Source organism: Nomascus leucogenys, chromosome 24, assembly GCF_006542625.1.
Source record: "Nomascus leucogenys isolate Asia chromosome 24, Asia_NLE_v1, whole genome shotgun sequence".
Classification (NCBI taxonomy): domain Eukaryota; kingdom Metazoa; phylum Chordata; class Mammalia; order Primates; family Hylobatidae; genus Nomascus; species Nomascus leucogenys.
The window spans coordinates 24,329,509-24,355,476 of record NC_044404.1 but is presented as its reverse complement, the minus strand read 5'-3'; the positions used below and the strand labels follow the sequence as shown (position 1 = coordinate 24,355,476).

At 49.6% G+C, this 25,968-nt stretch overlaps 2 protein-coding genes across 5 annotated transcripts in view; one reads left to right on the top strand and one right to left on the bottom strand.

The window, feature by feature from the left end:
• Positions 1 to 21,260, top strand: part of STPG1 (sperm tail PG-rich repeat containing 1) — a 57,988-nt gene extending 36,728 nt beyond the window's left edge. For both annotated transcript variants that reach the window (XM_030805142.1, XM_030805143.1), the window contains 4 exons: positions 3,860 to 3,968; positions 7,848 to 8,013; positions 16,945 to 17,135; positions 19,644 to 21,260. In XM_030805142.1, the coding sequence (XP_030661002.1) occupies positions 3,860 to 3,968; positions 7,848 to 8,013; positions 16,945 to 17,135; positions 19,644 to 19,720 (543 nt within the window). In that variant the 3' untranslated portion in view covers positions 19,721 to 21,260. The remainder of the gene's footprint in view (positions 1 to 3,859; positions 3,969 to 7,847; positions 8,014 to 16,944; positions 17,136 to 19,643) is intronic.
• Positions 21,261 to 22,912: 1,652 nt separating this feature from the next.
• The window catches only part of GRHL3 (grainyhead like transcription factor 3), a 36,472-nt gene continuing 33,416 nt past the window's right edge, over positions 22,913 to 25,968 (bottom strand). For 2 of the 3 annotated variants that reach the window (XM_030805138.1, XM_030805136.1), the window contains exon 16: positions 22,916 to 23,834. In XM_030805138.1, coding sequence (XP_030660998.1) covers positions 23,720 to 23,834 — 115 coding nt within the window. In that variant the 3' untranslated portion in view covers positions 22,916 to 23,719. Of the gene's footprint in view, positions 23,835 to 25,968 lie in introns of all 3 variants that reach the window. The other variant, XM_030805137.1, reaches the window with a different exon arrangement.

The following is a 25,968-nucleotide window of genomic DNA, read 5'->3' as shown; positions in this document are numbered from 1 at the left end:
AGGGAGCGCCAGACAGGCCGCAGACAGTTCATGCAGGGCCCTGAAGATCCTAGGAGGAAGTTCACATTTTGTTCTCTGGGTCATAGGAAGCCCACAAGGGGGGCTGGAGGTGTGGGGTGGTGTGATCTGATGCTTTTTTTTTTTTTAGATGGAGTCTTGCTCTGTTGCCCAGGCTGGAGTGCAGTGGCATGATCTTGGCTCACTGCAACCTCCGCCTCCCCAGTTCAAGTAATTCTCCTGCCTCAGCTGGGATTACAGGTGCATGCCACCATGCCCGACTAATTTTTGTATTTTTTTTTTTTGAGACGGAGTCTCGCTGTGTCGCCCAGGCTGGAGTGCAGTGGCGCGATCTCGGCTCACTGCAAGCTCCACCTCCTGGGTTCACGCCATTCTCCTGCCTCAGCCTCTCCGAGTAGCTGGGACTACAGGCGCCCGCCACCACGCCCGGCTAATTTTTTTTGTATTTTTAGTAGAGACGGGGTTTCACCGTGGTCTCGATCTCCTGACCTTGTGATCCGCCCGCCTCGGCCTCCCAAAGTGCTGGGATTACAAGCGTGAGCCACCGCGCCCGGCCTGTATTTTTTTTTTAGTAGAGATGGGGTTTCACCATGTTGGCCAGGCTGGTCTCAAACTCCTGACCTCGTAATCCACCCACCTCAGCCTCCCAAAGTGCTGGGATTACAGGTGTGAGCCACCGCTTCCGGCCAATCTGATATATTTTTTAAAAAGTTCCTCCCAGCTGCTGTGTGGTGAATGGACTGCAGTATGGGTTGTAGAGTGGGTTCTGGAAAACCAGCGAGGAGATTATTATGCTAACAGGAGAGACGGCAAGGTGTGATCCAAGAAAGTGATCAGAAAGGGGCTTAGCCATTGCCCCTTTGCCAATCCCAAGTGGGAACCAGGCTACTTGGGAGAAAAACACAGGCACTGACTGTGCACTTGCCCCTCTCTGCAGCCTCCTGGTTGTAGCTGAAGGACGCTGCCATCAGTGTTTCATGCACCATTCTCCCCGAATCACTGTCTACTCCTTCACCCGGCTTCCTGTCTCCAATGCCCAGCACAGGTCCTGGGATGCAGTTAGCATCCAATCAATGTTTATGGCATCAAAGGAATAACTTTCCAGTAGTATACAGCTGTTAATCTAGAAAGGACCTCTTCCCAAGTCAGAATTGTGTCCTTCTGCCAATAGATACATTTAGGCGCATGTTTTTTGTTCATTATTGTCTTAATATGACCCTGAAAATAATACATGCTCATCATAAAATATATTCAAGCCCTGTAGAAACCCATGAATTAGGAAGTGGAAGTCCCTTATAATTCTACTTCTCAAAGCAAACCACTGCATCAAAAACCAGGTGCAGGCCGGGCACAGTGGCTCACGCCTGTAATCCCAGCACTTTGGGAGGCCAAGGCGAACAGATCACCTGAGGTCAGGAGTTGGAGACCAGCCTGGCCAATATAGTGAAACCCCACCTCTACTGAAAATAGAAAAATTAGCCAGGCATGGTGGGACACACCTGTAATCCCAGCTACTCGGGAGGCTGAGGCAGGAGAATTGCTCGAACCTGGAAACTGGAGGTTGCAGTGAGCCGATCACACCACTGCACTCCAGCCTGGGTGGCAGAGTGAGACTCCATCTCAAAACAAAACAAAAACCAGGTGCAATTTCTTTCATATTCTCTCCCACCTCTGTCCCTCCACCAGTGTTAGCATTATGCTGTACACAGCACACATTGCATTTTCTTCTTAGATTTCTTTCCATGGCAATACAGTAAATCTGCTTCAGTCTTTTTTAACCTGCTGAATATTTTCCTGGCCCCATGGGGAAATCTTCCAGTGACACACACTCAGCATATACAAAAATGCTCCCTTTTTCAGTTGCTTTTCTGTCTGGGTGAAAAATAAAGCTGAAGTGCTGTTTTGTCTACAGGTGGCTTTTTTTCAGGCCAGGAAAACAATGGTTGGGTCAACTGGTGAGGAGTAGAAATGCAGTAATCCTGTTAGCCACACTGTGCTTTGAGGTCTGTCAAAGCCTTTCTCTGCCTTTGCTGCCACCATCCCTCACTTGTATATCAAGTCCTCTTCCTCGATACTGTGTTATTACCTTCTCTCCGGCAACCTGGCTCCTCTCCCCCACTCCCCATGTCCAGTAATTAACCTGTCCCATCTGGTCTCTTTGTTTGCCCTCTCTGCATGCCGTCTAGCCATTAGGGCCCTGGGAAAAGCTAAATTCCTCCACCTTTGTAAACACAAAATCAAAATGCCATCTGCATTTCTCGAGAAACATTTTTTTTGACAAAGGAGTATCACAGCAAATCAAACCATCCTGGCCCCAGCAAATAGTTTCACTCATTCAGCAAATATCCCCAGCAATCACAGGTTTGATTTGTATTGCCTCTGTTCTCCAATGAATACAGGAGACTGCAAATTGGCATTTAAAATATTTATGATTCACATGTAACAGAAGAATGATCTCAGGGTTTTTTTCCTATTATTTTTAGAGTTCTGGACACATCACATACTCTCAAATGTATTTCGTGAGTCGGCCAGAATTCTTCATTTCTGGTCACTTCAGGAAAGTCGAGACAAGGGAGTGCTTGCAAATGTGATCACAATCTTAAATGACGCGACTTTCTTGTGTGCCCCAAATGCTGCATTTGTAGAAGGGCTGTTTGAACAGTGAGCAATGCACCTAGGAATGAGGTTGGGGATGGGTAGGACTACGTGTCCCGAAAACAGGAAAAATAGTAGAAAACCGGGTGCAGTGGCTCACGCCTGTAATCCCAACACTTTGGGAGGCCGAGGCAGGCAGATCATTTGAGTCTAGGAGTTCAAGACCAGCCTAGGCAACATGGTGAAACCCCATCTCTACAAAAAAACACAAAACAATTAGCCAGGTGTGGTGGCATGTGCCTGTAGTTCCTGCTACTCTGGAGGCTGAGGTGGGAGGATTGCTTGATCCTGGGAGGCAGAGGTTGCAGTGAGCTGAGATGGCATCACTGCACTCCAGCCTGGGCAACACAGCGAGACTCTGTCTCCAAAAAAAAAAAAAAGTAGCAACAATAATGAAGATAATTTGCGGGTGTAGCGTTACACACTTAAAAAAAAGAAGACACTTTCCGGCCAGGTGCGGTGGCTCACACCTGTAATCCCAGCACTTTGGGCGGCCGAGGCGGGCGGATCACGAGGTCAGGAGATCGAGGCCATCCTAGCTAACACGGTGAAAACCCGTCTCTACTAAAAATACAAAAAAATTAGCCGGGCGTAGGTGGTGCATGCCTGTAGTCCCAGCTACTCTGGAGGCTGAGGCAGGAGAATGGTGTGAACCCAGGAGGCAGAGCTTGCAGTGAGTGGAGATCGTGCCACTGCACTCCAGCCTGGGAGACAGAGCGAGACTCTGTCTCAAAAAAAGAAAAAAAAAAAACACTTTCCTAGAGGTGATCTCTGTTGGCCCACCCCCACTCCCTGACGGAACTCCACAGCAAGTGGAGCTGACTGTCCAATCCATTTTACAGATGAGAAAACTGGGTTTCAGAGAGGTTACAGAACTGATGCAGGGCCACACAGCCTGTCCTTAGCAGAAGTGAGCCTAGAAGCCAGCCTGCAGCTAGCTGTGCGTCCTGTTCCTTATTGAGTGACCAGCATTTTCCGGGGATCACAAACTCATAGACCTCTTGAGCTGGGATGACAGTGAAGCCACAGCCAGTGTGACCTTTACAGCTCACATCTGTTCATTTGCTAAGAAGGACAGGTTTCGGTTTGATTTTTTTTACGTAGATTTGCCACTTGTCCAGGCACGATGACGAAGACAAAAGAAAGGAAAGGCACTGAGTACGCTGGGTGTATTTTCTCCCCCTAGGCCTCTGTCTCTTGCTGCAAGCAGAGAAACAACGTCTGTGCTCGAGCCGGGTTTATGTCAAAAACCCAAAGAGGATCTTTCGCTTTTGCTGATAAAGGACCTCCCCCAGGTAAGCAGCTGCTTTGCACTGGCCTTGACCTAAGGGTTAAGTGTCCCAGATTTGATTAGCAGGGCACCTACTTCTTCACAGGGAGTCTTTGGAAGGATTTAGTCTTTGGGTGGGGAGGAGTAGCAGGCAGGTACTGAACAAAGAGGAGAGGTGAGAAGACAGCCAACTGTCCCTACCAGGAGGACTATGGCTGGCTCTGGAAATGGGCCTCCAAAGCGGCTTCCTGGCCTCCCCTTTTATGACCTAGCATACCTGCTCTGGGCAGCCAAGTGGAGAAGTGGCTTCTCACCGCAGAAGTGTGCACATTCGTATACCCCAGGTGCCATCAGAGGCCACTGGGGAGGGGCGGGAGATACAGGGCATGACCATACATCCTGTTCCTTCAACACTGAGCTGCCACATTCCTTTTCTCCTATGCTAGAGGTGACTTCATCATCCAGTATAAAACAGAGGAGGCAGCTCTCTTTCTGGAGCACCCACTCCACGGTGAGTGGTTTCCACGCATTCTTGCAGGTCTGCCATCATAGGTTCATCCACTTAGCCCTGCTTTTCAGGTGAGGAAATGGAGGCTCAGAGAGTTGAAATGACTTGCCCAGTGACACACAGCCAGTAAATGGCAGACACAAGCCCAGAGGGGTCTCACTAAGAAGCCCACGTCTTCCATCATTCCATTGTCCCTTCTGGAACCTCCAAGATTCAGGAATACACAAGAGCTTTCCTGCAAGTGTTTCCCCTGCTGGCCTTGGGGAAAGGTGTTGCACCACGCCTGTGCTCTCTGACCTCCAGTCCCAGAGCACTCATTATATTAGATTATCCCAAATCAGTCCCACAGACCACGCCCCACCCCCAGGAGCCTTGAGCACCAGAGCTGCCCCAGGAACCTTGGGCCCCAGAACCAGGAGGAGGAGCAGGGAAGGTTTGCTTCTGCAATCATGCCTCTTGCAGAGGGGTGTGGATAAAATTGTAGTGCATGTCAGATTTCAGCAAATCCAGATTAAAGTTGAAAAGATCAATCTGAAGCTGAATAACAAAACCAGCGCTAATTAGGAGGCTCAGCCCCAGTTCACGCTCCTCTGCCTTGCATCATCTATGGGCAAAACCCCACCTTGTCTGTCTATACAGAAGAACAAAGCCAGCATCCCTGGGGTTGGCCAGAGTCCCTGCCAGTGAGCCCTGGGATGCGGGAACCTCTACAGTCCGCCACCTGCTCCTGCTCCCGCTCCCTCCCGGGGGGCGGATCCTGAGAAGCCCTGAACCTCTTATAACACAGAACAGGAGGGAAGGGTGGGTACTAGCATCTGTTAAGCTCCCCGTGGGTGCCAGGGGCCTTACATTCATTATCTCATTGAATGCTCCAAAGCCCCAGGGAGCAGGTACTCACCACATAATCATGTGCTCAGAAAGTGTGAGCTCTTCTTCTTTTATCCCCACTTCACAGACAGAGGTGATAGAAAAGCAGGTGACAGGCCCAGTGTCCCACAGCTGGATTTCTTTTTGTTTTTGTTTTGTTTTGTTTTTTTGGAGATGGATTCTTGCTCTGTCACCCAGGCCGGAGTGCAGTGGCACGATCTCGGCTCACTGCAACCTCCGCCCCCCGGGTTCAAGTGATTCTTCTGCCTCAGCCTCCCAAGTCGCTGGGATTACAGGCATGCGCCGCCACGCCCAGCTAATTTTTGTATTTTTAGTAAAAACAGGATTTCACCATGCTGGCCAGGCTGGTCTCAAACTCCTGACCTCAAGTGATCCATCTGCCTCAGCCTCCCAAAGTGCTGGGATTACAGGTGTGAGCAACCATGCCCGGCCCCGCAGCTGGATTTCAATCCAGGCTCATCTAGTTCAGTATCTGGTACCTTCAGCTCACCCCCCACCCCAGCTTCCTGGGGGCTGGCTCTGTCTGGTAGTGGCAGCATAAATGCCATCTATTCCTTGCTTTTGCTTTTCATTGTTTTCCGTATTTTGTAATTCAAGTGTTGCTATAACCTTTTTAGTAGAAATATATATACAAAACAGATAATATGAGAGATAGTTATCCAATATTGTAAATGCTTCTGACATCTGCTTCTTTAAAAATTTAAGCACATACTGGGAACATTTTTTTTTTTTTTTTTTTTTTTTTTTGAGAGGGAGTCTCGCTCTGTTGCCCAGGCTGGAGTGCAGTGGTGCAATCTTGGCTCACTGCAACCTTCGCCTCCTGGGTTCAAGTGATTCTCCTCCCTCAGCCTCCAGAATAGCTGAGACTACAGGTGCGCGCCACCACACCTGGCTAATTTTTTTTGTATTTTTAGTGGAGATGGTGTCTCACCATATTGGTCAGGCTGGTCTCAAACTCCTGACCTCAAGTGTTCCACCCACCTTGCCTTCCCGAAGTGCTAGGATTATAGGTGTGAGCCACTGTACCCGGCTGATACTGGGAACATCTTTTCATGTTAGTAAAAATCCTTTCGGAACATCATTTTAAATAAATATATAGTATATTATTCTATGATAGTACCATAAATTAAAGAGCCAGTATAGTCTTATTGGAAATTGTGATTGTTTTGAATTGATTGCTAATATGAATAGAGTGGTGGAGAACATCCATTCACAGGGCTACTGACAACTTAGGGGTGAGATCGCTTCCTCTTCACCCTAGTTTTGGTCATTCTCTTCTTCCTTAAAGCTTTGTACACAAATTCACTTTATTCTGTCACAGTTTCTCAAGAGAGGGCATTGTGACATGGTGGGGAAGTATGGGCTTTGGGGACAAGCAGACCAGTCTCTCCATAGTGGTGCTCAACACATACATGTTAGCTGGGCATGATGGCTCACACCTGTACTCCTAGCACTTTGGAAGGCTGAGGTGGGAGGATTGCTTGAGCTCACAAGTTCAAGACCAGCCTGGGTAAAATAATGAGACCTCGTTTCTATAAAAAAAAAAAAAAAAAGCTGGGTACAGTGGCTCACGCCTGTAATCCCAGGACTTTGGGAGGCCGAGGCAGGCGGATCACGAGGTCAGGAGATCGAGACCATCCTGGCTAACATGGTGAAACCCCATCTCTACTAAACATACAAAAATTAGCTGGGCGTGGTGGTGGGCATCTGTAGTCCCAGCTGCTCAGGAGGCTGAGGCAGGAGAATGGCGTGAACCAGGGAGGCAGAGCTTGCAGTGAGCTGAGATCGCACCACTGCACTCTAGCCTGGGCGACAGAGCAAGACTCTGTCTCAAAAAAAAAAAAAATTTTTTTTTAATTTGCAGGGCGTGGTAGTACGTACCTGTAGTCTCAGCTACTCGGGAGGCTGAGATGGGAGGATCACTGAGCCCAGCAGGTCAAGGCTACAGTGAGCTGTGATTGTGATTGTGCCACTGCATTCAAGCCTGGGCAAGAGAGCAAAACCCTGTCTCAAAAAAAAAAAAAAAAAAAGATAGTTGTTGATTGCATGATATTTACAAAGCAACCACTATGTGCTAGGAACTTAAAATATTATTCAACTATCATAACAACTCTGTTGTCAGAAGAATTATTATTCTTACTTTATAGAGAAGGAAAACTGGGCTTCAGCAAGGTGGAGAGACCTGTCTAAGTCCCGGGTTAGATGAATGTCCTTTGGCAAATTACTTAATATCTCTGAGTCTCAGTTTCCTCATGTTTAGAATGAAAGCAGTAATACTCATCTTGCCAGGCTAGTGCGAGAACTAAATCAGCTAAGTGTGTGCTTCGCGTGCCATCTGTTCTCTGCGTGGTGAGGACTGTTTTTGGCTATCTCAGGCAGCCCTTCCACTTGGCCATCCTAGAGTGATGTTGCCTTGCAGCCATCAAGTGTGTTCTTAGGGGTAAGGTACTGCTTTTTATTTACTTGAGAAGAGTTCTTTATTCTGTCCTAAAATTTCTTTCTCCTTAGGGCATTATGATATCAACGAATCCCTTGTGAAGCGGTCGCCAAATACATTAATGTCTTGTTTTAAATCAAAAACCAACCGTGGATTAAAACTGACATCAACAGGCCCGGGACCCGGTTATTACAACCCCAGTGATTGCACAAAAGTTCCAAAAAAGACTCTTTTCCCGTGAGTCCCAATCATTCTGGTCTTTCTTTTGAAAAGTGGTTGTGGGGAAGAAGCCCAACATAGAGAAAAGGAAGGGGTGTCACTGCCTGGCAGAACACAATGCTGGGCCACTCTCTTCAGGGGCCCTTAGTCACACATAATGATGCTCAGTAAATGCCTGTTGAATGCCTGATACTTATTGAGCAACTACTGTGTGCCAGGAACTTAAAATTGTATTCAATTATTATTATAATCCTGTTGTAAGAATTGTTACTCGTACCCCACAGAGGAGGAAGCAAGGCTTCGGATTTGGCGAGAGATTTGCCCAAGTCACATAGCCAACTTGAGGAGCCACAGGGAATTGTCTCAGGAGTAAGTCTTTCCTCATTCCCTGTGATGCTGGATTCCCCTGGTGCTGACATTGTTCTATTTTTGTAATATAAAATCTTCGCTGGAGTGTCAGGACATTCCAGTCAAGCTGAGAAGCAGTCAAGCTCTCATAGTTTTATACCGATGGAAGTTTAAGCCCCGACTTTGGAGTTGGTGATACCTGCTGGATTTGTACTTCAGCTCTGCTGTTTTTATGCTCTGTGACCTTGGGCAGAGTTCTAACCTCTCTGAGCCTCCATGCCCTCATCTGTAAGGTGGGAATAATTCCTGCCTCGTAGGATTTTGCTTTCAGAATTAAAAATACATGTTTGGCTGGGCGCAGCGGCTTGCGCCTGTAATCCCAGCACTTTGGGAAGCCGAGGTGGGCGAATCACTTGAGATCAGGTGTTCGAGACCAGTCAGGCCAACGTGGTGAAACCCTGTCTCTACTAAAAATACAAAAATTGTCGAGGCATGATGGTGCACGCCTGTAATCCCAGCTACTCGGGAGGCTGAGGCAGGAGAATCACTTGGACCTGTGAGGCCTAGATTGTGGTGAGCTGAGATTGTGCCACTGCACTCCAGCCTGGGTGACAGAGTGAGACCCTGTCTCAAAGAAAAAAAAAAAAAAAGTACATAAAATATATGTTTGGCATTGGCATTGCAGCTGGTAACTCAATATTAACACAGATTTTTAAAAGTAAATACAGGGACTTGTGTTACCCTATTTAATATCCTACACATTTTATATTACTCTCAGCTAAGAGGCTCAAATACTCACAGAGCTTATTTATTTCTCGAATGGTTCTAGAACTTCTGGAACTAACTGCAGTTAGGGTTAGTCCTCCTGTTACCATCTCAGCTCTCACCCATGCGTAGCCCCCCAGACAGAGCTGGCCACTGGGAGGGCTGGCCAGGTGGGACCAACCATATATCCACTTGGGCCCCTCCAGAGAGATCAGGCAGGTGGTGGGAGCCACAGCCACAGTGGGTCAGAAGTCCAGGCAACCCAGGGAGGCTGACAACATTGGGCATACTCTGATCATCAGCCTAGGGCAAGGGGACCACAGTTAGAGAGAGGTACAAGTTGTGAATCTGCCAAGTCGAACTTAAGATCTGGAGAGGTGATTGAGACCTCAGCTGGAATCCACCAGAGGAGTCCCCTTCTGCCCTCCAGATCTAGGGCTCTGCAGGCTGGCCTTGTACAGGCTGTAGGGCTAGGGGGTGGGGCAGGCCAGTCTCTAGGAACAGCTCTGTCTCTGGAAAGTCTCTCTCCAGAGACCTCCCGCCTCCAGGCTGGCATGCAGCGTCTCTACAAGCAACTATTCCCTTACTCTGCCAGAGAAAGAGTGGTCAAGAGGACAGGTGTTGGGGTTGGCCGACCAGAGTATGAATCCCAGCTCTGTACCTTCCAGAGACTTCTCCTCTCTGAGCCTCAGTTTCATGTTATTAAGTAGACATAAGAATCTTATCTCGTAGGGATTCCATGAACATTCGATGAGAAGATGTTGGAAAATAGCTATTATCGGCTGGGCATGGTGACTCACACCTGTAATCCCAGCACTTTGGGAGCCCAAGGCAGATGGATCACTTGAGGCTAGGAGTTCGAGACCAGCCTGGCCAACATGGCAAAACCCCATCTCTACTGAAAATATAAAGCTGGGCGTGGTGAAGGGCACCTATAATCCCAGCTACTCAGGAGGCTGAGGCAGGAGAATTGCTTGAACCCGGGAGGTGGAGGTTGCAGTGAGCCGAGATCATGCCACTGCACTCCAGCCTGGGTGACAGAGCGAGACTTGGTCTCAAAAAGAAAGAAAATAGCTATTACCCTTATAATGATAGCTGTGGTTATTGTATATCCTATAGACATATTCGGCTATATTATACAATACAGCTGTTATTTGGCATGGCAGCTCAAGCCCCCAGCCCAAATTTGGAAGCTTCTTCATGGAAAATAGTGAAATAACATAAGAGTGAAGGACGCTCGATTTTTAACTGCTTTATCTGGAGAAATATCTTCTGGCTTTTGCTCAAGTTTGAACAGGTGGTTTGAGATCATTCTTATTTTACGGCATTTGCATTTGTCAGTCAGCAGGCTGTATAGATTTCTAGTTCTGTACTGGAGGCTCAGGTGAACAGGACACCACGCCTCCAGCCAACCTCATCTGGGAACAGCCTCGAAGCCAGATGGAGGAGCCTGCAGCAAAATGCTGGGTTAGGTGGCCCCAGGGGTGTGTGGCCATGCACATCCCATGGGGCCGTCTTCCCACTGAGCAGTGCAGCGGGGCTGCGTGTCTGGGGCTTCTAGGGCTCGCTGGCTCTCTGTCAACGCTTCATAAATAAAAGGTCTTCAGTTAATAACTCTGAGAAGCACTGCATCGTAACCCTCTGTCCCTGAGAACATCGCAGTCCGCACAGGCATCTTAAAGGCTCTGAGAAGGCCTGCGGTAAAGGAACCTATTAACCTGCTGTCTCCTAAACTTGGATTCACCCTGATGAGTGGATGGTGCCCCAGACTCTATAGCAGGACATTTGTGTAGCTGGCTCTGTGGTCTGGGGCTGCTCTGGGCACCTCTCTGGATCTTCATTTCTCTATGAGCGAAAGAAGGGTGTCTGCGTTTCTGACACATCAGAATCCCAGGTTTGCTCACCATGGACTCAGGGGAGCACACAGTGGGCATTGAACGTGGAGCCAGCCTGGACCCATAGAGGAGGTCCAGATTATGTATTTTAAAATTAACGTGGGAAAGATGAAGCTAAGAAATTTATAATTTTATTTGGAAAGCAAGAAGATGAGACTGGTAGGCTTTGGACTATTCTAAAAAAGCATTCATCTGTTCCCGATGAATGATGAAGAAAATGATGTAATGAAAAGAAAAGACAGCTGAGTATCAGAGTGTTGAGGAAATATCCAAAATCCAGTTTCTCAATTTCCAGTTTTGTTTTCTCCTGTGTCCCTGGAGGGAAGAGAGGGACAGGAGCCACACGGGGTCCTGAGGTCAATAAACCCCTGAGGTGACCCCATCTGCATGCACCTTCCCTTAGGACTTTGTCCACATCAGAACTAATCCTCTTTAGCTCTCCACCACTACGTGGAGCGGCGGTGACTCGCCGCCATGTTTCTTTCTCGGGAACATGTTTCTTTCTCTGTGCAGGGGGAGACCTGCCCTTATCTGTCTTGGGTTGGAGTTGATGGGCTTCCCATTCTTGGGCAGAGTTACAGCTACAGAAATGCTCTTCTGGATCTGCTTTCTTCAGGGTGCAGGAAGTATCAGTGCAGATGTGAATTATACCTGGAGTTTTTAGTCTCATGTTACTGGCCAAAAAATGTAAAGCCCAGCCGTGAGAGGATGGCTGGATATGACCAAAGCTCAGGAGGCCGCCATTAGGGCGGGGAATGGCTGATCACGTCTCCTGGAGAGGCCATGGAGGCAGCGTGGGCAGTGGATTGATTAGCGCAGGCCCCAAAGTCAGTACCATGGAACCTCCACTTTCCCCGCTCACCAGCCCTGTGGGCCTGGGGGAAGGGAGGTCACTTAACTCCCAGTGAATTCAAAGTCATCCTTGGTGAACCAGGATGAGAACACCTCATAATGTGGTTGTGAGGATAAAAGGAGATAACCCACAAAACCCACATGGTAACTTGTAGTTTTATAAAAGCAGGTGAACGGGTCCTCTGTCTTCCTAGGGTTTCTAGTGTGGCCCCGCAGGGCGGATGCTGTGCTAGGGGCTGGCTGTTTGTTAGCACTGGCATTTCTGAGCTCCTTAGCTAAAGGTCACGCCATCGAGTGTTCCTTGGCCATGGCCACCTTGCTGACTCAAAAGCTAAGAGGACTTCTCGGCTTCCAGGGTGTCTTCAGAAGCGAAGTGAAGTATCAGCCAAGGTTTCGCTTCTGAGGTCTTCAATATCCGTCACAGTGATGACTCAATGACTTAGGGTGAGTCAGGGTGAGAGTTTTGGAGATCAAAATAGTTCCTCCTAGGCACTGCCTTCCAACTCATGCTCCCCAGCAAGGAGGTGCAACACTCAGGGCCATCTTTCTAACCCTTGATCTGCTTCCTGGAGTTTTAAGCCACTGGATTTGCACAGACACGCTGTCTTGTCACAGCTAGAGCTGAAAAATAAGCCCCGTTGGCCCCACTCCAATTTTGGTAATTAGATTGGACCCACCTTAACTTCCCCTGGGATTTTCAATTAGATATGGGATGCTTCTTCCTAAGCGGCTGTAATCTGTCACCCGCTACCCTGTTAAACAGATACTGCATTCCACCCCAGAGGCAATCGGCTGCCCTTTAATGATGAGAAAAATTGCCCCTTTATCCCTCCCAACCCTGGGAATCCCTGAGGCAGAGTGAATGTGTGCCTGGGAGTGTCTGGAGGGTCTCGGATGCTTTCCCCAAGTGGCCTGCTGAGTCCTCTAAGACATTCATTATTCTTAGGTGATTTGCAAACAGCTCACATTGGAAGCTGCAAACACACTTAATCCACTTGTGGCCAACTCAGAGCCTTTGATAGATGTTTTCTTTCCACGGGGCAGGGCTAGGTTGGCTTTTATAACTGAGCAATGAGGCTCGTAAAAGCCCTGGTCACAATGCACTGTGGGCTGCCCTGGGTTTGATCCAGCCTGACCTTTGTGATTTGTCAGCCCCACCTCGACATGGAGGGACCAGCCCTGGATGAGGATGAAACTGGCATGTGGGCCTCAGATGCCTGGGCTCGTTTACTTGCTGCCAGCCCTCTGCTTTTCTCTGCACTTCAGCAAATGTTCCCAGGATAGGGCTGGGGGCCTCAAAACTGAGGAAGACACAATCCCTTCCCCTAAAGAGCTAGGCAAGTAAAAGCCATAGAAATTGCAACATTTTAAGTGCAAAGGAATAGCCAGAATGTATTCAGGGGCCACATACTCTGAGCTGAGAGCGCTCAGATGCGACCTGCCGTCGTCCTTCCACCTCTCTTCCAGGTGGGTGTGTCATTCCGAGTTTACAGTGAAGTGCAGGCTGTTTACAGTGGTGGGGCTGGGATTTGAATCCAGGTCCCTCTACCTCCAAAATCCATCTCCAAAACCCATGTTCCTCACTTGATTCACAGGATGGGAACATTCAAGACAGTCAGGTGGGGGCTGGCGAGACAGGCGTGGGTGGAGGAGAGAAGTTTCCCTGAAGGAAGTGAAAACGTCAAGAATTCAAGTTTGCAGGGAAAGTTGGTGTTTCTCACAGAAGGAACAGCAGGGACAAAGGCATGGAGTTGCTGAACTGTGTTGTGTTGGGTGTTTCTGGAAGGTAAAACGGAAGCAGCAGGACGTGGGAGATTAGGCTGGATTGAGAGGCCATAAATAGATCTTGCCTTTAAGTTTTCATCAGGGTTTGTAAGTGGGGAGTGTCAGAAGCAAGTGAACAGCCCGGGAAATCACCAGTGAATGGAGGGTTGAAGGCAGCCTAGGTGCTCAGTGTCTGTCTCCTTGTGTCCCAATTCCTACCATAACAGCTACAGCTTTCCCCATTCCATGCTTTTGCTCCTGCTGTTCCCTCTGCTGGAAATGCTCTTCCCCACCTGAAGATTTTCTGGATTTCTGGATTCATCTTGTTGGAATTAATGTCCCTCTGTCTCTGTCTCTTTCTCTCTGCTCTCAATGCAGTTTTTTTTTTAATCTCTATTCGAACAGATTTCATGTTTTTAAACAAACGTTACAAGTAAAGCACAATCTTCCTAACAATCTGGGAGGTAGGTATTATTTCCACCATTTTACAGATGAGGAAACTGAGGCTTAAGGAGGTTAAGAATCTTTTCTTTTTTTTTTTGAGACGGAGTCTCGCTCTGTCGCCCAGGCTGGAGTGCAGTGGCGCGATCTCGGCTCACTGCAAGCTCCGCCTCATGGGTTCACGCCATTCTCCTGCCTCAGCCTCTCCGAGTAGCTGGGACTACAGGCGCCCACCACCACGCCCGGCTAATATTTTTTGTATTTTTAGTAGAGACGGGGTTTCACCGTGGTCCCAATCTCCTGACCTCATGATCCGCCCGCCTCGGCCTCCCAAGGTGCTGGGATTATAAGCGTGAGCCACCGCGCCCAGCCAAGAGCCTTTTCTAAGAACACATAGCTGTTGAACGAGGAAGTGGGGATTCAAACCCAGCTCTGTCTGAGTGCAAAGCCTGTACTGCCTGAAGTTGTCACCAGTCATGGCTGTTGCTGGCAGCGGATTGTCAAGCCCTTAAGGACACTCAGGTCCGTGTCTTAGTACAGAACTGCCCGGATTCCCAAGCATGCCTGGCCCAGAATTGCACATATGGCTGGTGCTCATGAAAGATCCATAGTGCTAGGCTGAAGGTTCTGAGCCTCTCCTGGGCATATTGAAGGAGTGGAAGACAAGGAACCTCTCTAACCCATCTTGCCAAGAACACTGGTGAGTCACTAACTCAGTGTGCTCCAGCCTCCTGCAGGCTGTCCTTGGCTAAGAAAGCAGACACCTCATGGTTTTCTCAAAGAACAGGGTGGGAATCTTGGGCTTGGAGTGACCCAGACCAGTGATGGGGTGACCTCATATAATGGTTGATTCGTTCCAGCTGTAATTTCCAGGAATCAAACCTGTCTCTCCATGATGCCAGCCACAAACTCATCAAATGTCTGGAGGTGTTTTGAAGGGGGAGCCACAAGCCAGAACAAGGAGAAGCCAGCTTTTATTTATAAGGGGAGAGGTTGTTGATTATACCCTATAACCAGTTCTTCCATGCAGATTCACAGCAAACAGGGAGGCATCATGTCCCCCCTTTCCCTGTGGGTACCTTTGTTCTAAATATAAGCATCCACGCCAGCTGCTCCTCCACCACAAGATGTGAGCCTAAGCACATTTATGATGGCTTTCAGTGTCCTCCCTGACAAGGCGGTGTCCCCTGCCTCAGCATGACTCTGGGGTGGAAGGGCCCTAAGTCAGTCTTTTACGAGGCTCAGTTGCCTCTCTGTCACCAAGCAGCACACACTGATGCTGACACAGGGATCATCAGAAGAATAACAACTACCTTTATTGAGCACCTACTATGTGCTGGTGCTCTACTAGGTGCTTTACATACCTTTTCTCTGTTCATCGTAACTCCTTTATAAAGTTAGTGTCATTGTTCCTTGCCGTGCTGTGTATACTGACACTAAGCTATAGAGAGATCAGGGGCTTTGTCTTACAGCCAGTAAGTGGCATGACTAGAATTCAGCCTCAGGTCTGTGTGACCCTTAAACTCAGTCCCCTCCGCCATCATGCTTTCTCCGTATTGCTAGGCACCAAAGACTTGAGTTCTATGCCAGCATTCCTATGAATGTGCCTGTGACTTTGGATCAGTTACTTTGTCTCTGCGGACACCAACATGTTTAGAAAACTAAGGAGGTTGAAGAAGACATCACTTGGGTCCCCTCAAGCTCTCTGTGTTTAAGAAGTTGTTGGCTAAAGTGCAGTAGTGCCTCAGTGGCCAGGAATCCCAAATCCCCTCCTTTGCTTGGATGGGCTGGCTCCCTTGGTCGTTGAGTGCTGGGGGAGACTGGGGGAGGCTCCCTTGGCCATTCAGTGCGGAGAACCTCCTCGCCCCTTTTGGTGAGAAGCCTTTTAGAAGAAGCCTTGGGTGTGAGCCAGAAGGAGGTGGCCCTTCTATTATGTGGTTGGGAGAGTAGTGTGATTCCTGTAACAAGCGCAGAAGTCTCTGACAACCCAGTGGAACTTTGAATCAAGACCTGATGAGAGATCACAGCAGGAAGGGACCTCAGAGCTCATCTTGTCCAACCCCTTCCTTTTACAGATGGGAAAACTGAGGCCCAGAATGAATTAATGACCAAGCTAGGACTCAAGTACATGTCCTATTTCTCTTTCATTTAATGTCTCAATATCAGAGATAAAAGATAGACTCCCTTTCTGGAAGGAGGGGAAGACAGACTTGAAAACAATGGTGGTATGAGTGGTAAAGGGTTATGCAGAGTCTCTTGATGTCCAGCCCGGTGCTTTTCCACTCCTGCCTCCTGCCTCCCCAGGATGATATTTATTAGGATTCTGGAACGTCAATGTTACAGTGGCCTCTAAAGACCTGCTGGTGTTGGGATGGCAAATCTGTGGAATGTGGGATGCTTCTTTCTCTTCCCTGACCATGGCAGACATCACAAGTGGATCACCAAGGCCTCTTCCCATTGAGTCCATATGGGGCCTCAGTTTTTTTTTCAAAGAACTCCAGCCAGGCACTACCAATCAATCAGAGTTGGTACATGAGATATACACTGCCCGCCATTTCTGGTTAGCTCCACGTCTCCAATAACGCACACTGAGCTCTCACTGTGTGCCAGGCCTGTCCTGAGTACTATGTTTTAGGTGCATCATCTCATTTATCCTGACAACCCTGACCTCAAAGTAGGTACCATCATGATTGCCATGTGCAGAGGAGGAAACAGATCCAGGGGTCCCCAGCTCACTGCCAGTGGAGCTAGGGCTCTGTCCAGGTGCCATGACCAGTCCTCTTCCAGACAGCTTGGTGCTGTGCAGGCCTTGGCTGTGTCTAGAAACTGTGCCTTCCCCACTAGACTGCCTTAGTGACATCTTCCCGTTTTATCTTTCCCAAAGGAAAAATCCCATCCTGAACTTCTCTGCTCAGCCTTCACCCCTGCCTCCGAAGCCGCCTCTCCCAGGTCCTGGTCAGTATGAGATCGTGGACTACTTAGGCCCCCGCAAGCATTTCATCTCTAGCGCATCATTCGTGTCCAATACCAGCCGGTGGACAGCGGCGCCGCCTCAGCCAGGCCTGCCTGGCCCAGGTCAGAGGATTGTTTTAAATGATTGTAAAAACCAAATCTTCTGGAATTGTTTGTCATTCTTGGGTCATCAAATGCCATTGATTTATAGGTAGTTTCCCAAATAGGTTACAGGGACGAGGGTAGATTTGGAAGCATTATCAGTTCACATTTTCACAGTACAAAAATGTTTTGTTTTTTAAGGTGAAAGGGCTCTTAGAGATTGTCCAGGCCAGGGATTCATACTGAGGACCATGAACATCTAAAAGACTCAAAGAGAGTCTTGAAGGGGTCTGGGACTCTGCAGTTGGCTGAAGATTTGGCACATATAGACATTGTTTTCTGGGAAAGGGGGCCATAGCTTTTGTCAGAGTGTCAGAAAAGTTCTTTTTCTTTATTATTATTAATTTTTTTTACTTTTATTTTTTTGAGACGGAGTCTCGCTCTGTTGCCCAGGCTGGAGTGCAGTAGTGCAATCTTGGCTCACAACTTCCGCCTCCCAGGTTCAAGCAATTCTCATGCCTCAGCCTCCCGAGTAGCTGGAATTACAGGCACATGCCACCACACCCAGCTACTTTTTGTATTTTTAGCAGAGACAGGGGTTCGCTATGTTGGCTAGGCTGGTCTCGAACTCCTGACCTCAACTGGTCTGCCCGTCTTGGCCTCCCAGAGTGCTGGGATTACAGGTGTGAGCCACTGTGCCCAGCCAGAAAAGTTCTTTTTCTTAAAAATATTTAGGCCGGGTGTGGTGGCTCACGCCTGTGAGGCCGAGGCGGGTGGATCACGAGGTCAGGAGATCGAGACCACAGTGAAACCCTGTCTCTACTAAAAATACAAAAAAAATTAGCCGGGCGTGGTGGCGGGCACCTGTAGTCCCAGCTACTCGGAGAGGCTGAGGCAGGAGAATGGCGGGAACCCGGGAGGCGGAGCTTGCAGTGAGCCGAGATCGCGCCACTGCACTCCAGCCTGGATGACAGAGCGAGACTCCGTCTCAAAAAAAAAAAAAAAAAAAAAAAATTTAAGCTACTGGTCTAGTGTGGCCAGGTTATTTTACAGCTGAGGAAACCCTCGAGAGCGGGTGGGCCACAGGTCTGCAGCGAGTTCATGGCGGGCAGTGCCAGGTGTTCCCCATTTATGCCTTGTTTGTTCATGAAATTAACCAGGGACTGTTGAATGGAGCAGCTCTTTTGAGCCTTCTAGCGCCACGCCCTTTTTACAGGCAAGCCTAAGTAGGGATCCCCTGTTACATCTGGAATCTACCTGCGAGCTAATATCATGAGGGACTCAGGATCCAGTGTGTGGCCTCTGTACTTCCTGACCTATTTGTAGCTTCTATAGAGCACTTTCGCTATTACCACACCCTGACCATGGCCAAAGCTGGTGGCATTGGGGACTGACATGTGTGGCAGGTGGCATGGGAGGATGAAGGCAGAGCTGTGATGGCCGCCAGCTTGGTTACACTCAGCCTTTCTGTGAGTGTTGACGATGCTCCCGTGCTAGGGAGCCAAGATGACCTGGGCCCCAGGTTTGCCCCCAGAGGCTGCAGTCAGGTGGGGAGACTCCTTCAGCTCCATACTCACAGGTGAGACTAACGTAAGGCAGACTGGGCCGGGAGAAAGTCATTCTCCTAGCTTTGGCCTTGCAAATGTGGTGATAATCACACCAGCAAGGCTGTAGAGGTTTGATCTGGGGCTCATCTGGTCAGTCGAAGAGAACTCAGCATTGCAAACATGCAAATGCTCCGTACAAGGGTTGAGCTCCAGAGAGGGCAGGGCACGGGCAGGGATCCTGCTTTGACCCTGCTCTACCACATCTTCTGGAAGCATTGCCCGAATGACTTTTCTATGCCGTATGTGGTGCTAGGCACCTGGCACACAGAGACAGGCAGCTCCTGCCACTCTGATCACCCATGCCAAGGTGGGCTTCTGCAAGGGGTTTCCTGGGCACGTGCATGTGCCGGCATCTGCCTGCTCAGCTTCCAGTAAACTCAGGTATACCTGGACTACCATGGGCTCCCCTGAGCGGCTTCCCAAGTATAGGAACAGAGAGGCTGCGCACGGGACCCTCATTAACCAAGTCAGTATCAACATGAGTTTCTGGTCACCTGGGGCTACAGTTCCCAAGCCCTGCTCATCTCCTAGAGAACCATGTCCGCAATTGTCATGGCTTCTGCTTTTGTGGAAACCCCTGAACTAAATCAAAACAAGACCCCATGAAGCTAACACCTTGCTTCTTTAAGAATATTGCCTTACTCAATTTCTTTTCGAATTTCATAGAAAATAGTTTTGTAAATTTTGTTATGTTAAAGAAAGTTGAAAAGAATTAAAGAAGGCAGGAAGCCAGAGTTTGACTTCCCCTGGGCCAGTTAAGAGCCACATAACCTCGGGCCAGTTCCTTCCTGTCTCCCCACGTGTAAGATACAGGGGCTGGCACAGGGGTCCCCAGGCCTTCCCAGCTCTGAGGTAGAATGCCAGAGACTGCAGCAATGGGCCTTTTCTCTCTTAATGCCTCCGCCTCTCTGTCCCCTCACAGCCACGTACAAGCCAGAGCTCCCAGGAAAGCAGTCTTTCCTCTACAACGAGGACAAGAAATGGATCCCAGTGCTGTAGGCATGTCACACAAGGTCAAGGAGAACTCCAGCCACCAGCCCACCCCGCCCAGCGTCCCCAGGACATTCCTCAGGTGGAGACCGATCATGTGTGTGGCAGCTGACAGCTTGGGGGGTGACCCTACCACTCTGGCCTGGCATGCTAGCCGGACTGCTGCCATTGCCTTTGTCTTGAGCTGGAGACATTGCTCCTTGGAGACTGCACCCCAGCCCCACCGACTCCAGTGGCTTCCTGAGCAGAAGGGAGGAGTGGACAGAGCCCCCTGGCTGCTTCCCCACGCACCCATCCAGGCTGGCTTCCGGCACGACTCCCTGCCGCAGACTGAAGGGACTCCTGAAGCGCAGACTTTAAGGAGGAGCAGTCCACCCTGAAGGTGGCCAAGCCTGGAAGCCCCACCCTTCCCTGTTTCATTCCTTCATTCATTCATTCCCTCACTCCTGCCTTTCTCATCTGTCCCTTTCTGGCCTCACTCACTCACGGTATGTCTACTGGGTGAAAGCTACCTGCAGGCAGCTGATGCTTTTTCCACCAGTCCACAGCTTCCTTTCTAAAGTGACCACCTGTTTGGAAAGGCCTCTCTTTACTCCTTTTAGACCTTTTTCTCTTTGGAGTGGGAGATCGTCTTAGAATGGCAGTGTCCAGGCCCGGGGGCTGCGCTTTTCCCTGACTTTCTCTGCCGGCAGGACTGAATTTTCTCCAGGCTTACAGGCCCTTCCGTGGAGTCCACATGGCCTGTCTAGGCCTGGTAGCCTTTGTTTCTATGTGGAGGGAAAAAGAAATGTGCCCTGGTGGTTTTGGTGGAGGCTGCACAGATGCGCGGTGGGTGGGGAGCTGCCAGGCTCCTTTCCTGATCTCCCAGCGGACTTTGACTGACTGGGCTTTGACTGACGCTGTAAGTCTCTCAGTACATTAACCCCCCCAGCTACTGAGAGGTACAAAGTCTCCAAGACCTGTACAACTGTGGCCTCTCGAGAGAAGTGGTCCTCAGCCTTGACTGCACACTGTAATTACCTGGGGACTTTAAAAAATACTGAGGCTTGGGGCCCACCCACAAATGCTGATTTAACTCCTCCAGGGTGGGGTCTGGGCAGTCGGAGGTGGGGAGGCAGGAGCCACCCAGGTGATTCCAATGATAGGTGAAGGTTGAGAAGTGCCACCTTCCAGCTTCCTAACTGGCTCTGGGAGGGGAGCTGGGTAGGCAGTTCAGGAGGTGGGAAATTTATACACGCGGAGCACCTGGAGCATCTACAGCATGACTGTGGTTCCACGCTCCTCTGTCATTTAACCTTCACGCATCACCTTATTCTGACATCAAGGGTGCGTCGCAGCCACAGTGAGGCCTGGCCTGGGCAGAGCAACTCTGGGTGCCCCACTGGGTCCCTCCCACAGGGGCAGGCAAGCCTAATGGGAACCCCAGGCAAAAGGAAACATCAGCAATACGAATCCTGTCTTTAAAACTGCGATGTTTTGTTCACCATGGATTTTTTTTTGGCCTTAATTTTAAAAATATTGCATTAAATTTATTTATCTTGCTTATTGAGCTTTTGGGCACCCCTTAATTTTTGTGCCTTAGGCTAGAGACTCACCTGCCCATAGCCTTGACTGTAGGTAGGGGCTTGGGAATTAGGACCACAGACTCTGTCAGCGCTGGGAAGTTCTTAGAGGGATCATGCTTTTCACACTTTTTTAAAAAAAGTTTTACTCAGACTGATGTTTACAAGAAACCCAAATATTTAAGTGGAGAGAAGCAGAGCTGCGGTGGTGGAGTTAGGGGTGACACGCAGGGCCTGCTGCAGCCCCTTCCTCGCATTGTAGTGGCCTTGGAGACCCACCAGTGAGTCCTGAGGCTCTGAAGATAATTACAAACAACCAAGGGAGATCATGTCCTGCACTTTATAGCCAAAGAAACTGAGGGCTACAGGTAACAGTGGCTGGTAAGTCTGCTCTCCCAAAGGAACAAAGACCCACTTCAACTTGGCAGCTTAAAAAAGATAAATGAGGCCGGGCATGGTGGTTCACGCCTGTAATCCCAGCACTTTGGGAGGCCGAGGCGGGTGGATCACAAGGTCTGGAGATCGAGACCATCCTGGCTAACACGGTGAAACCCTGTCTCTACTAAAAATACAAAAAATTAGCCGGGCGTGGTGGTGGGCGCCTGTAATCCCAGCTACTCGGGAGGCTGAGGCAGGAGAATGGCGTGAACCCGGGAGGTGGAGCTTGCAGCGAGTTGAGATCGTGCCACTGCACTCCAGCCTGGGCGACAGAGTGAGACTCCGTCTCAAAAAAAAAAAAAAAAAAGATAAACGAGGCAATGGAGGAACTGAACTAAAAGAGACAAAAACTGGCCAGGCACAGTGGCTCACGCCTGTAATCCCAGCACTTTGGGAGGCCAAGGCAGGCGGATCACAAGGTCAGGAGTTCGAGACTAGCCTGGCCAATATGGTGAAACCCCGTCTCTACTAAAAATACAAAAATTAGCCAAGCGTGGTGTCGGGCACTTGTAGTCCCAGCTACTCAGGAGGCTGAGGCAGGAGAATCACTTGAACCTGGGAGGCGGAGGTTGCAGTGAGCCAAGATCATGCCACTGCACTCCAGCCTGGGTGACAAAGCGAGGCTCTGTCTCAAGAAAAAAAAAAAGATAAATGAAAAGAAAGCAAGCCTGAATCTGTGATTTGTTCTCTAAGGAAAAGTCAATTTCTGACTGTCGCCGTGGCTGATTTCAATGTGCCAACATAACCACACTCCTTCAGAGTTGGGAAGAGATGCCTGCAATTGCTTCTGTGAGCTGTAGGAGCTGGCTCCAGGGAAAGTGGCTTGGTCTAGAGAGTAGGGGCAGAGCTGGCACAAGACTCAGGTCATGTGGCTCCCAGCCTTGGGTGCTGCCTGATGGCCCCAGCTGTGAGGTCCTCTTCAAGCTCATTCTGCACCCTTCCCAGGACTTTCTCTGCAGAGTCAATGATCCTGAGGCTATAACATTCAAACACAAACATCTGGGCATCAGGAATCTGCTGCCTTCCAGAGGGGGCACCTCTGCTTCACCGGTGCCCTGCATGTCCCGGCATCCTTCAAGTCCAGGGCAACCCGCCCTCAGCACAGAGCCAGAGCGAAGGAGAAAGAGGAGCGAGGCCCCGACCACTGTAGCCCTCTCTTCCCAGCAGACTCTCCCAAAAGGAACGAGTGCAGCATGTGAAGTAGTGTGACGTAATACATAGGTAGATTTTTATTACTAAATACCACGTGAGTATACAAAATGCATCACTGAATAACAGCTAAAAAAAGTCCAAGAAATGTGAAATACACATTTTTTGAAATGATAAAAACGTATCCATGAAAAATATAAAATGTTGCATATATATACAATATATTTATATATATATATATAACATAAAATCGTAAATAAGAAATGTATACAACAGTCAGCGGCAAGGCAGTAGTTTTACACAGCAGTCACTTTGTTCCAGTCAGTCGTTGGTGCTATTTACATCTTGCGCTGAGGAAGTCTGAGAAAGAGACTCCACTATAGTGTCTTTTAAAAGTCATTTGCACTGAAAATCAAGAGTTTTCAAGTGAACTGACCAAAGGTTGAGACATCCTTTGTCTGAAGTTGAAGGAAGACAGAGAGTGGGGGCTGCACCAGCTGGCGTGGTGCTGCGGGAGGGAGCGTGTGCCGCCACCATCTTAACAGGCAGCCTGCAGGAGCGCCACTGCAGACAGTCTTCTGGGTAGGTGGTAACCATGGTGACATTGTTTTGGGGTACGGGGAGGCACTGGCAGGAAGCTCAGGGAGCAGATTCAAGCATGCCATGGGGATTCAGGCCAGGGGACCCCTCAGGTCTCTCCCTGGCCCTGACGTCTGTGGGTCTGTGACTCAAGGGCCTCTTCCCTCAGGGAAGGCATTCAAGTAACAGCGCTGAGGCATGTGGAGAGGTTGTGTGTGGCATGGGGCCACGTCCCTGCTGGCCCCTTGCAGGTCGCGAGGGTTTGGATGCTTGAGAGGCCTTACAGCTCCTTAAGGATGATCTGAATTTTGCCGTCCAGCTCTCCCATGTCCAGCAGGAAGGCGACATGGTTGCTGTAATGTTGAATGATGTTGTTGTCCATGTTGACTAAGATTCTGGAATGGAAGAGGGGATGTGGTTGGAACACAGCAGGCGCCCTGTTTTCAGGCCTTCTGAGTGACCAGGATGAGTGATGGGTCATACCCAGTGGGTACCTGCCACATTTTAGGCACCTCACAAACTTTCCCTCTGATCCTCACAACCCCACGAGGTGGGGGAGTCACAGTCTCTACTGCACAATGCCCAGTGGCCGAGCCACAACTCAACCCAGGCCTGCTGGCCCCCACACTCACAGCTACTGTGCCAGATTGCCTCTCTCCTGGTACACCCGAGGATGGACACTCAAGCAACTAGTGTGTAGATCTGGGGGAGACGCAGTGCTCCCTTAGTCACCATATTGAGGACTCAGACATGAAGTGTGAGTTCAAGTCCAGGAGTGGTTTGGGTTCAACAGGAGGCTAGGATGTGTCCCTCAGGCATGCCTGCCTGAGCCAGAGGCAGGTGCCACACAAGCCCCTCCCATTTCCATTCCCAGGAAGCTGAAATCTCAGGAGGATTGTCTGATAGACTTGAGGGGCTAGGCGCACCCTCTCCCCATATTCTCCAGGCAAGGACCTGGGTCGACCTGAGAGAGACAGAATCTTCATGGCTGTGGGCCCCTGCAGGGAGTCAGAGCCATTGTTTATGCCAAAGAGCAGCCCTCTAGGAGCTGCTCTTGATGAAGGACCCACCAAGATGTGACTTGAGCTGTTCACACCAACCTTCTCTTTGCCCCTTCCCTGCTGTCTTCTGAGCATGTAATGGAGTTGGGTATATCCACCCACACATTCACTATCCACCATCTATTCACATACACACACTCCCCCTCCATCATCCACCCACCCAACCACACCCCCATCCACCATCTACCCAGCCATACACACCCCCATCTACCATACACCCACCCATTCACATCCCCATCCACCCTCTACTACGCACCCACACACACACCCACCTGGCATCTGCTCACCCATCTACCCCACTCATGCACCGTCTACCCACACCCCCACCCATCCACCATCCTCCATCCACCTGCCCACCTGGCTTCATCTTCCCATTCATCCCCTATATTCACTGAGGCCTTTCCATGTGCAGGACCTTGCTCAAAAACAAGGACCATATGGAGATGAATTAGACCTAGTTCCTGCCTCCCAGGAGTTTTGAATCTAGTAGGGACTGGGAGGATGAATCCTTATATTACCCCAGTTCATAGATGGGGAAGCTGAGGTTCAAAGAAACAAAGTTATTTGTCTAAGGTCACACAGTTCATAGATGGCAGGGCTGGGATTTGAACCTTTGTCTCTTTCTACTGTATCATTTTTAGAAGGAAACAAAGCCCTATAAATACAAGTTAGGAAGCAGTGGATAGAAGGAAGGCAAAATCCAGGGCTATGGGACAGTTCTTTGAAGTGGCGCAGGAGCGGCAGGCACGAGGACCCCCCGAGGGCAATGGAGACAACATGGACCCGAAGGCATGGCCCACATCCAGTTATCTCTCCCTGCCGCTCTCAGGAAGAAGATCCAGGCTTGGGCTCTCAGTGGTTTGAGTGCTGACTGCCAATGTGTAATCATAGGCTCCCCTTTCTTGGGTCCTGCCTGGAGTTCCTTCATTTCACAGAGGGCTCTTTGGGCACTGGAAGTCGGAAACAGACCAGCGGAGATGAGAACTGGGCAGAGGGGTGGGTGCTTTGTCAAAATCAGGGTTGTTTTGTTTGCCATTGATTGGGTGCTTCTAGGTGCCAGGCACTGTGAAGTAACTGATGTGCACCAGCTGGAAGCTGGATCCCTCCCACTCCCCAGCAGGGCCTCCCAGCGCCCTGAGCTCACACCTGCTCACACCTGCCAAGCTCACACCTGCTCACACCTGCACAAGAGGGCTTCCAGATGGGCCCACAGACCCCTCTTCTCAAAAGTCAATGACAGCAGGCCCCTGAGAGGCAGAACCACTGTCACCAAATGTGGGCCTCTTGTTACTTTCCACCTTCTAGTTGTCTTCAGTCCTGGGTCACATTAAACCCCTGGCCAGCTGCAAAAACAAAGTATTTGCTCATCTTTCCAGCACTTGGTGGTTCTTGTAAAGCTGATTCTATCCACCTTCGTCTAGAGGACTTCCGGGAGGGTTTTATGAAAATAAACCAGGCCTTTGATCAG